The sequence below is a fragment of the Oreochromis niloticus genome, linkage group LG7 (genome assembly GCF_001858045.2).
Source record: "Oreochromis niloticus isolate F11D_XX linkage group LG7, O_niloticus_UMD_NMBU, whole genome shotgun sequence".
Taxonomy (NCBI): domain Eukaryota; kingdom Metazoa; phylum Chordata; class Actinopteri; order Cichliformes; family Cichlidae; genus Oreochromis; species Oreochromis niloticus.
Window position 1 is genome coordinate 57,706,205 of NC_031972.2, and position 12,927 is coordinate 57,719,131.

General features: G+C 41.5%; 1 protein-coding gene across 5 annotated transcripts in view; it reads right to left on the minus strand.

Annotated features, from left to right (window-relative positions):
* Positions 1 to 12,833, minus strand: part of furinb (furin (paired basic amino acid cleaving enzyme) b) — a 90,801-nt gene extending 77,968 nt beyond the window's left edge. Inside the window, exons 1-2 of one of the 5 annotated variants that reach the window (XM_005470972.4) lie at positions 12,340 to 12,833; positions 3,646 to 3,923 (exon numbers count right to left, since the gene is read on the minus strand). In XM_005470972.4, coding sequence (XP_005471029.1) covers positions 3,646 to 3,822 — 177 coding nt within the window. In that variant the 5' untranslated portion in view covers positions 3,823 to 3,923; positions 12,340 to 12,833. Of the gene's footprint in view, positions 1 to 3,046; positions 3,143 to 3,645; positions 3,924 to 11,719; positions 11,870 to 11,900; positions 12,017 to 12,101 lie in introns of those variants that run through there. The other 4 variants (XM_005470970.4, XM_005470973.4, XM_013268684.3 and 1 more) reach the window with 4 other exon arrangements.
* Positions 12,834 to 12,927: the final 94 nt, after the last annotated feature.

Below are 12,927 nucleotides of genomic sequence, written 5' to 3' on the forward strand. Positions count from 1 at the left end.
AAATAACTGGGGGGGGGGGGGGGGGGGTTTAAAGAGCCAAACCAATGACACATTCTCACACAAACACATCCTCCCCATTGCACTTAAGGCAAATGAATGCAAGATAAAACCAATAACACAGTCTAATATAAACAGCCTCTCTCTCTCAGAGCTCACTTTACAAATCACATTCAAATAGAAAATAATCAAACTCTTCTCGCTAGAAAAACAAACGGCCTTAAAAGCATTAGTGCCACGTCTGCATGCACTCAGTGCTGGTGTGTTGTGACAATCTCCCACAGCCACCACATGATGACAGAAAGAAAGGGAGTGCGTGAGAGTGAGATGTATTTCATGAAATCATTTTTTTGTATTTCTTTCTTTCTTTTTTTTTTGGGCCAATGCAGCTCACTGAATCAAATAAAGAAAGAGAGAGAATAGGCCAGTTGGTTGACGTGTCACATTGTTGGCAAGGCATCATGCAAAGTAATGGACAACTGCAGATTGCATTACCTTTCACCTAGCACTGAAAAGTTGAGTCTGAAAGAGTATTTTAGTACTATAACTTGAGACAAAATGATTGCAATCAAACCTTCATTCATTGAATGGGAATGGTCTGTAAGCTGTGCAACTCTGAAGTCAATGGAGTGTTTTCCTGCAGTCTTAAAAGAAGGCCCCCCACCAGGGGAGCTGACTGTGTGAAGCTGAACAAAAAAGCCCTTATTTCAGATTACACTACAGCCACATGTTTACAGTCAGTTAGCTATAAATAGAAAGAAACTGGGAGAGCCAGATGGAGAGATGCAGAAAGAGAGGAGGACAAAGAAACACAGAGAAAGGCTGTGGCGTTAGACGTCTAATCCAGGGTGATTCAGTCTGTCACCACCTACAGAGCCTGCCCATCCTCATAAAAACAATGATTCTGACTTGGCTCACCAAGAACGCAACATGACATTTAGCTCCAAACCCTACCATAGAACTCCCACACAGACACAAAGCATTACCGAAGAAAGGAGGCCAAAATGTAACACAGATACAACAAACAGATACAACGATGCTGATAAACAATAAAGTCTTGATGACATTTACACTTAAATATCAGCATGAAGCATAATCAAACATGCACACGCACACACACATTATCCCTTATACACTCAAAGAAAATTAGGCCGAAACATAATAAGTGAATCTGCAAATACAAAAAGACGTGCAGAGACAATAAGGTGTTTCTAAGCACCACAGTGAACAAATAATCAGTTACGTGATGATCCTGTAATCACATTAGTGATAAAAATCCAATTAAGTCCTGATTATACATCAGCCTCTTTCCTCTCTACAAGAGCCCTATAGAACCACCACCAAGGATGATGGGAAAATGAATAAGTCATTCCCCCTCTAAGCTGCCAACTCTACAAAGTCTTGCCTAACTCATACCCTCACATAACCCACACTACACTGTCAGAGAGCAGATACTGCACATAGCCCGTATATCATCATTCTCTCATAGCACCCACTCAGGAGAGACTAAAATAAAACTTATTTGGGTGCTTCTGTAAAACAATGACTGAAGATGTACTCCTACAAAATCTAATTCCAGACGGTGGATAATACTAAATTTCTTCCAGTCATCCAACATTTTTCTGTCCATAACATCATGCTACACTAGCTTTACTCCTTTCTTTGTTAGCATCTCCCACACACGCTCCTAGCTTTCACCGTGTTTAGGAAATTAGTATTTGTATCATTTCTTCCTAAACTTGCAGCCAACTATAACCACCACCGTTGGAATATCTGCCTCCCACATCCACACTGCAGGGAAAAAAAAAGACCCCTCCGCTTTTGGAGAAAAGTGCTAAAGGCTTGGTTGGGGTGAGGTAAGTGGGTTTTTCTTAGAGCCCGCTCTTCAAAATGAGTCTGCATGCAATTCTCTTTCATTTTCCAGGACCTAAGCTTAATTTTGTGTGCACTTAACTGACAATCTGCCACACGGGATCATAGATTTCGCAACCCAGAGTCGTCTTAGAGGATTCATTTCTCTGCCTTCTGCCAGCATCTCTTCATTTGACGTAATCAGTAATTAACAGAAAGTAGAAAACTAAACATCTATCCTTTAATTAAGTGGTATTATAGGCAGAGGCTCAAAATGTTTCTGTAGCTGGGTGAAATGAGGGCAACAGTGATAAACAGAAGGGAGGAACTGATTAAACTTTTTTTTCCTAGGGAAAGTGATCACATTAGAGGAATATGAGAGAAAGAAGAATTACCTCATTCTGAGGAGAGATACTTTTTTGGCTCTAGAACACTGTGTCTCTAGAGTATATATATATCTGTATTTTGTGAGCAGTATATTGATGGGTTCATTTTACCCAATTCATTAAGACTACAGATGGGTTCTCTATCCAGAACCTACAGAATCATTTTACAGTATAAGTGTTAGGGGCCAGTACACTGAAGCCTTCTTTTATCCTGCACTACTATAGTTTTATACTTTTTAAGCCTGAAGCTACTGCAGTATCTACATAAATACTAAAGAAACTGCAAATTTAAAAATAACTTAAGTTACTCAGAGAGGCTCAGTGTTTGGTCACATGGATGTGATCTAATATAATGGACGTAAAGAGCATTTCCTGGTGACACAAGTCTAATCTTGTCCAGATTGTCAAAAAACCCAAACTACAACTATTTACTAGGATAAAAGACTAAAAACTTCTGGCTTTGCACTCCAGACAAAACCATCTTTGACAATAAAAAGGCAGGAGAGATAAGCCCGATTTAATTTCGCAAACCTCTCTTTCAGAGAATCCTCTTTAGTTGAGGTGGGTAGAGGTGGGACGGGAATATGCAGAACCTCCTACGCATATTCGTAAGAAGTAATCCATAGGGCTGTTCACTGGTGTGTGTGTATGTGCGTGTAACACTCCAGCAGCTCCACACAGACACATGCAAATGAAGTAAAGTCTCAAGTGAAGCAACAAGGGAAAAGGGGACCAAATAGCGACTCGCTGTCAAGTGCTGAGCACAAATATGAAAAAGCTTAGCCTCTGAAGCATTTTGATATGTGAGGTACCTAATACGCTGAAAGAACAATAAGTCACTTCTCCGTCTCTCCTCCTCATTCTTCACCCTCTGACAGTTGTTTTTTTTCCTCTCCCGTATCTCAGAACTGTGTGATACAACAGTTTAATTAAATAAAATGACTTGGCAAGACCACAAACAGCAACTGAAGTTCTAGCAATAAAATTAAACTAGCTACATCACAATTAAACAGAACCACCTTCCTTCAGACCCTAAAATATCACCCTTATTATTGCCGTCTATTTCTACCACTGTTCTGCAAACACGAGTATGTGCCAGTATGGTAAGAAGTCATGCATGCCCCACTTAAGCTACAAGAAATGGGAGGAGGCCAGACTTTAGCAATCCACTGAAAAAAAGAGAATACTGTCTACGTGTCATGTCAGGCTCTCTGATGCACACTTGCTTTGTAAGACTGAGACTTGCAAGACTTTGCAAGCTGTAACAAACCATGGCTGTGTATAGTAAAGTAAAATCTAGTAGGTAGGTGGTATATAGGAGAGAAACTAATCCAAACAGACATATGCAGCATATATAGTATAACATTTTAGACACTGTAATAGAAGGAAGAGTAAGAGACGTAGAACTTACATGGCCATGGTTGATGAAACCATGTTCCCTGGCGATGCGGTCAGCCTCCCCAGGGCCCCCATTGATCTGGACAGCCCACGTGTTGGTGTACACCTTTGCAGCATCAATCCAATTCAGTTCAGCTGTCAGCAGGACAAAGACTGTCCACGAGAGAAGCAGGGCCACCCTGGCATCCATTAAAAGGAGAACTTCACAGCGCAGTTTATCTGTCCGTCTGTTGCTGTGTCCCAGGCAGAGTGGGGATGCTCCACCTTACAGCAGCAAAGTAGAACACTGGCCTGGAGATGAGAGGACAGAGTAAGCTATAAACAAAAACATGGCCTTCTTAACTGGGTCACTCTTGGGTTTGAATTACCTACCGCAGACACCATTCACAAAAACAAACCCAGAACTGCATCAAAAATAGACACCACACCCACAGACCTTATCAAGCATGAAACTTACTCACAGTCTGCTGTCAGACTCTGAGAAGAAGACCACATCTTAATAAATGTGCAAAGCATAAATATTAGGTCAGAAACAGACAAGGGCTGTGCCAAAAACGAAATCATTTTCCAATTCTCTTTCATTTTTTTGAGACTTGAAATGGTAATGTATGATAATGATATACAGTAGGCATGTTGCTGCAATACAGGAAAAGCTCCTAGCAAACCAATATACAGCTACTGGCAAAAAGAGGGGAAACGTTTCTGAGGAAGAAAATGTTTAAATTCTACTCATGCACTGCTCTTCATTATAAGGTATTCCATTTTTTTAAATAACAGACTGCTTATTAGGTATGAAAAGGTACTTTTCAACACATTTAACAGAATAGTAAAATAAGCACGCTAAAAAGGACCATTATTTGAGCAGATGTTCAAATGAGCAAGATTTTCAACTGAGATCGTCTGCTACTCTTTGATTTGTAGCTCTTTGGATCATAAAAAAGGAGCCTGTAAGTCAAACATAAAAAGGAAAGCTTTAAGGTAAGTTAACTGACTCAGAGTGTGAAGACAGATAAGGTGTGGTTATCTGCTAAATATATCAGCTCATCCTAAGAGAACAGGAGATAGAGACCATACAGGCCTAAATGTCTCTCCGGTAACGCTGCTGATCACACAAAAATTACATCACAATGATATCAAATGTATCAATCCACACAACACACTTAACCGATGCGGGGGGAAAAAAAATCTCAGATGTTGTAAATTTGCTGAATTTGCAGTGTAGACCCCCCAAGTAGGTACTTAAATAGAATTACTAATTGGAAAATCAGCTGATCACACAGACACAATGATGGCCAGTCAACTTGTCTGTCCAACACATCCATTTAGATTATTGGACATCAGGATTTTTAGATTTAAAGTATACAACTGTTAAGTTAGCTGTTCATTGCCTTAGAAAGGTCCTAAGCCACAAAACCCTAAAAAGAAAAAAAAGGGGGAACACTTGATCATCACAGCATAATACAAAGTCACTAAACTAGTCTTTACTTCATCCATCTGTCCAGTTAGAAGGCATACACACACGTGACAGACCAAGGACTGGGGATGCAGTGGCATTTGTCACACGTGGTCGATGCAAAGTTTCTCTCATCTGTGAAGAGAACAGGGTGCCAATGGCGGACCTGCCAGTTCTGGAGCTCTCAGGCGAATGCCAATTGAGCTGCACTGCGCAATGCTGTCAGGAGCTCATGCCACCCTCATTGAGTCCAAGTCTTTGTATGTTTCTGACAGTCTGGTCAGAAACATACACAAATAGCCTGCTGGAGGTCATTTTGTAGGGCTCTGGTACTGCTCCTGCTGTTCCTCCTTGCACAGAGGAGCAGATACCAGTCCTGTTGCTGGGTTGACGCTTTTCTACGACCCTCTTCAGCTTGTCTTATGTAACGACCTGTCTCCTTGTGTTTGTGGACAGACTGATATCTCTGAGGTTTCACAGCCCTTGCATTATACTGTGATGATCAAGTGCTTCCTTAATGTTTTTTAGCAGCAGTCAAACTACAGTATACCTGGATACATAGTCAAACTCTCTCAGCTCTCCAATACTTGTTCAAGTTGGTCGTGATCTGGCTTTTAAAACCCCAGCATACTTTATCTAGTACCACCAGGTGCCTTTAAATAAGATAGTGACAGTCCAGATCCTTCAATAGTGCACATTTTCCTAGGTATACTTTCTTGGTGCACAACTTTTTAATACACCTGGCAGGTAGGATGTTCAAAGCTTTAAAGAACTTGCTGTGTCTCTTGATGTTATCCTAAGATCATAGCTTTGAGGAGGCTACACCACTGGTTGCAGGACTACTTCTTATTTTTGAGCCCGAGGATGTGGTGGATAGAAAGATGGCAGTGGCTAAGAGCATTTGTAAGATGCCTTATGCAAAGTAATACCTGATCATGTCAAAAAGGGCAGAAGGCAGCACAATTTCTTGAATCATACAATTTATCTTTTGAATTCAGCCTTTTAGATTTACAATGCAACTAAAAACATTTTCTCCTACATCTGGGAAAGTTTCAGACTCAAACCTTCAACTTAGTTTGAAAAAAAAAAAAATCTATTTATTTCTCTGGTGGAAAAATGTGGATCGCTCCCTATAGACAGGTTTGTTTTTTCCCCGAAGCGAAGGTATCTTGGCATTCTTTCACAAGTAATGGGTAAAAGGAGCAGTCAATCTACATTCAGACACTCATTTATGGTCATGAGTTCTGGGTAGTTGTAGAAAAAAAATGAGGCTGTGGATGCAACTGACTGAAAATATTTTCCTTTGCACGGGAGCTGGGCTCAGGCTTTCAGGTTACATTCATACCAAACTAACCGTACCATGCCAGGTCACGTTTGACCCCAAAATTTACAGTTTGTTTGACACGTGTGATCGCTGTGTGCTGTGCCCTGACCTGCTTGAAGAGGTGGGCCTAGGTGAGATTTAGTGGTCCTCACATAATAGGAGTACAAAATCTGCCCAAGAACAGTATGCCTTGTGTCATACAGCTACAGTGAAAAACGGTTTAGGTAATCAGCAAATGTTTGGTGCATGTGAGAAGACAGTGTGACACTACTTTCCCAATCAAGCCACAAAATCCTTGAAATCATGACCCTTTTTGTACTCTGCAAATGTGTTTTTCAAGTATGCTATTTGAGTGTGAGTGAGCATGAGAAAGGGGATTTGAGATGCTGAGATGAACTGATGTATACTCCGGTCCCAATCACTAATCTCAGTGTATGCGCAGGCCAGTGAGAGAGTGGGGACTGTCGTGCTAGTGCACGTTACATGGCAGCTGTACCGAATGGAAGCACGCCCTTGGAGAGTGGGAAGCTCATACATCTGAGGGAGCTTGGAGTAGATCCACTACTCCTTCATGTTAAAAGGAGCCAGCTCAGGTGGCTCATGCATTTCACAGAGAAAGCTACCCTAAGGACTTTGGGTTAGATCGAAATTCCTCCAGATACATTTTATATGTTATCTGGGCTGCGATAAACTCAGCATCCCCCAAGAGGAGTCTGGAAATGTTGCTGGGTAAAAGGAAGTCTGGGATATCCTGCTTAATGTGTTTCTACAATGACCCGAGATTGGACAAGAGGAAGAAAATAAAGGACGGGTTAGTCGTAAACACAAATTCTTTATTTTGACCAAAAGCCTTTCCTTGTGGACTGATAAGAAAAACCTCCCAACTCCAAATGATATGCCTTTAGCAGTAGGAATTTGGAGGCAACTGCTGTTTTTGCCGTAAACTCCTCACTTCCCCGAAAATACCCTCAATCCCTCATTCGTCCAAACAATTATCCCATTTGCGCAGATTGCATAGATTCAAACTATTCAAAGAGTAGACGCTCACTTCTGTGGCTTCACAAATGTGGTGTGGGTGTGATTTGAGCACAACAGGAGAAATGGTGGAAACATGACCACGGGCTGTCACTCTTCCTGTGGAGTATTTCTTCTGAGCTCATTAGACACTATGCTAGCACTACAAAAACAGGAGCAGGGGTCTGCTGTTACCGAGACGGCTGAGAGATGGAAGAATAGATGGAGAGCAAGAATAGGGGAAGAGATAGAGGAGATAGAGGTGGTACTGGTGGGGTCCCTCCCCCTCATACAGCATTGCGGAAAACAACAAGTACATTATAATACAACTCCCAAAACACCTTCTTTCAAAATGCAGCCTGGAGAGGAATTAACAAGTGGCTGCTTACTCTTACAATATACATCAAAGGCCTAAAAGTAAGCCGTAGCTTCAACCCTCACACCAAAGGAGAACTAAGACTTCAAAATCTAAACTACAATGAAAATAGAAAATGAGTTGCATAACCTCGATTGAGATTAGTACCACACTGAACTTTCAGTGGACGTGCAGGGGTGGATAAATGACCCGTGATTTGCTAAAATAACATGACAGATTTGAAATATTAACTGAGCACTTTCTGTTTCAAGCTATTGTCAGGACTTCTAAAAGTCGTTAAGTGGGCCCTTTTGATAAAGAGGATGAGAAATCTTTTATTTTTCCCCAAAGTAATTTCTTACTGCTGAAACAGAATAGGAGCAACAACAGGTACTTCTGCCACGATGTTCTTTCCAGACGATTCAAAATCCTCTCTTATTCTTCAGCATCAGCAACTAAGTTGTCCTTCAAGAGGACGCATCACATCAGCTGATCCCTTGTTCTTGCTCAGTGGTCAGCAGAACTTTGCAGGCTCCGTTGAAGAAGCTTAGCACAGACTGATTCGTGTGCTTTGACTCACTCATTATTCAAACGGTTTGAGATTAGAGGGAGATGGATCAGCAGTGCATCAGCAGTGTCCATTAATTAATGTTTTGATAACTTCCCCAGTCCATTAGACTGCAGCCCCTGTACCCTAAACACTTGCAGCAATAAACAGATTAAAACTGCTCAAAATTAGTCCACATTATCTTTTATTATATAAACATGGTGGGGGATTTTTAATGCACTTTTTGAGTACACTGTTATTATTATCCTAATGCTGTATTTTATAGGTTGTATATAATTTAGAGGTTACAGTTACAGCCTAACACATTCACCAACAGAAACTATATTATCGGCTTAACTGACTCATCAGTAAATGGTATTAGTGGCTATGCCTGCATTTTTATACGTTGCAAACAGTAAAGCATTGATACATTGGACGAACGGTGCATCGGCTTACATCTGCAGTGTTGACTGATATCGGCCAATCGACAAGCCAGGTGACATTTACCTATGGCAGCGACATGTTTATCTGTTGTGTCACATCAATCAGTCAGGGTCGCAGGGGGAGGGGTGGGGGTGGGGGGCTGGAGTCTATCCTAGCAGATGCTGGGCGACGGAGCTGACAGGCTGCTACTCCATTGCGGGGCTAACACAGACAGACTGATAACCCTTCACACTCAGACCTACAGCCCATTTAGACTCACCAGTTAACCCATTAAGCTTGTTTCTGGAGGGTGGAGGGGTGGGGGGGAGCCTTCTTGCTGTGTGGCGACATTATGCCGCCTTCCAGTTATTTAAAGTTATTTAAAGCAATTAAATAACAGGAGGTGCATTTGAAATATACTTTCCCGTTTGTTTAATTCCTAAATTTACCCTTACTGCCAACCCTCATAAAAAAAGCTTTTTATCCAGCTGTAACGACTTTACATATCTTTGTTATAGCTTTCTTTACATATCTTTGTTATAGCTTTCTTGTAATCAAATTAGAGGTATCCTGGCAAACCATAAATTACATTAAAAAAATAACATCATCCAGTAATTCAGTCATTATTTATTTTAAAATGTTCCGATTTCAAAATTGGTATTCGACATAAAACTCAGTAGTTGTTGCTGAGTGCAAAGATTAATAAATAACAAGGGCACAACGTCCAATACTAACTAAAACACCATCAGTCAAATGAAGCAATACTGTCAGCAGCATGAACCTGAATCAAACTCAATTCTTAAGACAAGAAAATTCAAAATATTATTTTCTTTTAGTTGGAAAAGACTTGATTTCCCAAAGCTCTGAAGCAGCTGCTTAGTCAACAGCACACCGCTATCACAAGTATTCCCAGTAGGTTAAATGTGATTTATCTGACAAGGAGTTTAATAGAATAGAATAGCTCTTTATTGTCACTGTAGATGTACAAAGAAATTATGGGTGCTCCACGCCAACTGTGCAGGAGTAAACAAAATAAATAAAAATTAAAAACATCAGGAAATACTAGCAAACAGAAGAGATATTTACAGTCTGGAGGAATATATACAAACTAGAGGAATATGTACAAAACAACAGAGAGGCACACAATGTGCAATTTGTTCGGTCTGGAGAGACATGACAAACATAATGAGACACAATAGCATCCACCCTTGCTCACAGATGAGAATAAAGAACAAGTTGCATCAAGAATCATTCCAAACTTTCCAATCCATCGGAATCGTGTGTTTCCAAGAATATCAGTTCTGGATTATTTTTATAACAGCTCCCGTGTTGCAAACCCATGACGTCAAACTCATGGCACTAGAGCTTTTGTACACCTGAGTCACAACAAAGTTTTTTTCCTGCTGTCGCACTCTGTTCAGACTCAGAGATGAAAAAAAAAGTTCATTTAACCCATGAACACCTAGTTTGTCTTCCCTCCGCAAGAAAAAAAGAATCAAAAAATTAATCACATGTGAATCGATAAAGAGTCTGCAAGCAGAATCAATAATGGAACTGGTATAGATAGATTTCTTTTTTTAATCAATATCCATTTCTTTCCTTGATGGAGAGCAACTGCCAATTTCCATTAGCAATGACAAGAACACAAAGCTGTGACAGACCATATGCAGCACTCCAGCTCTATTTCAGGCTGCCCACCAGCCAAATCAACACCCACCATGTGCTCTGGGCCGGCCTCTCACAGAAAACCAAGGCACACAACCATGCTGCAGCATTTGTGAAGTACCACTGACAGCCAAGTATCCTTTCCTGAGATGGAAAATTGCTCCAAGTTAGAGTGCGATTGGAAAGCCAGAGGCACTGCACAGGCATGTTGTGCTCTATCAGGACTGCGCTACGCGGCGGGATGTGAGCTGTGCGGTGATCATCTGAGACACGCCATGTAGCGAGTGAGAACGCCATGACTGACTGCCACTAAAGCCTAATCCATCGTGGCTCCCACTGTCTATAAGTTACAGAGATGGAAAAGCCTGATAAAAATGTTGTCTGGGGCAGCAGCATTAATGTGTCCAGGAGGAAGAATCAATTCTGTAAGTAATGCCCCACAGAGATATCCAACCCCATTTTTAACAGCCATCTGAATCTTGGCATTTATCCCCGCGGTAAACTTCCCCCTCATCCACAACACCCTCCTTCCTAGTTTATAGATGAGTTATATTGTTGACAAGTTTGTCTCCCTACTTATTTCTCCTCCACTGCATTCCTGTTTTATATCTCTTATAAACCATGTGCTGCTAAGGGCTCACACCTTTAGGACCACTAGTACTGGATTTAGGAGTACAGGTGACAAACTGAGTGGAGATTGTAGGCTGGAGGTTGACGGCAAAGTCTTTCTCTATCTATATAAACTTAAGAAGACACCTTTGCCTAGACCTAAAGGAAAAGCACGGAAGATCAGTCAATCTTTGATGTGGTGATGTGGTGATGTAGTGTAGTCGGAATAAGAAGGATGCCCTGAGCCATACTTTTTGCCTCAACAACTGGTGACCTTGACTTCCTTCTTTGCTTTACTTCTGGTGGGAACTGCACTAGAAGTACAAACAATTTTACCCACGGGGTAAGGACAGCATGACTTGGATCACTTTAGGTTTAGTTTTGCAGCTTGTTTGCTCAAACTGAGCTGCTCTTCAAACAAGCACATATACAGTGTTTGACGGAGACTAGCGCACTGCTTTGGTGTTTTTCACCCCTGCCAGACAAACAGAACTGAGTGAAATTCACTACAGCTATCTTCACCTCACACAGATAAATGCACTTGATGAGCTTTACTCACTATTAAAGAGTGTGCGCGCAAGACAGGCAGAGGACAGTGGAAAACAGACTGTAAATCTGAATTAACCGAGCCAAATGTGACATTCTGCAGAAAACAGCACTGTAAATACAACAGTTAAGGACAATCGTGTTATCTTACCACCAATAAACTTCAGCAGAGGAGCGCGTCTGAGCAGAGCTGGCCAACTATGTCACTAAGCCATGTCTCTTCCAGTAAATAATTTTTTTTTTTTAAAGAGTCCCCTGTACTGGTTTAAAAAAAAAAGAGAGAGAGAGAAAGGAGAGAAAAAAATTGTTTTCTAGACTGGAGAAGCATTCACCTGACTGGGAGGACTGGTGAGCGCTGTTGGCAGCGCTGGCAGAGACTGCTGAAACGCTTTCCGCTAATACTCCCATTGTTCCCACCCACTCTGGCACAGCTCCCCTCCCAGCTTTGAACACATCAAAAACTCACGGATTAAAAAAACAAAAAACAAAAAAACTAGCAAAACAGTAAAGCGGCTGTCAGCCGTAGGAGTTACCTTAGCAAGTCAAACACCAGTGAGGACCGAGACGGCATGCCTCCTCATCCTCCCTCCGTGCGGAGACTCCCATTCCTCCTTCTGCGGGTTTCACTTGCAACTTTACATCTAACCTGACGCTGTGCGTCCTTTACTCGGTCCGGGAGATTAATTACAAGGCTACCCGCATGCACCCATCTTCACCCAAAAGTGCTCAATTCAACTATCCCGTCTTGCTTGTCATTCTACAGCAACTTACAGCCACCATGGTTATATTTTGCCAGTTAACTTCCACCGTCGAGCCCAGTTATGTCTTCAGAGGCTTCTTCTAATAGGTTTAAGTCATTTCACGTGGTTTGTTTGCTGGCTGGAGTAGTGCTGGTTTTAATTTACACACGTACAAATTAAACAGCACGGACAGACAAAGGGGAAAATAAGCCGCTACGTGCCAATACAATAAAGCGGTTCGGGATTGGATGAAAATGACAACAACTTGCCACTAACCCTTTTCTCCAGGAAATACGTCACGTTTAGAGCGAGTGGCTTATCGTGTGCGCTTGATGTGTATCGTTGCAGTCTCCTAAAGGGGCGGGGCCAGCTGTTGTGTACGCTCGCCTAAAGTCACGCTAATCCATTTTTTTCCATTCGACAATAGCAGGTTAAATAAAAATATTCGTCTCATCATATTATTTTTACTTTTATGATAACCTCGGCAGTTAAAAGTATAAATAAATATAAGAATGGTTACAGTAACGACTAAACAAATTGGATGACTGTGTCAAAATTATGCCTGTTTTAAGCTACACGCTCCGGGACACGACTGTATACAAAACACGCATCCATGCTT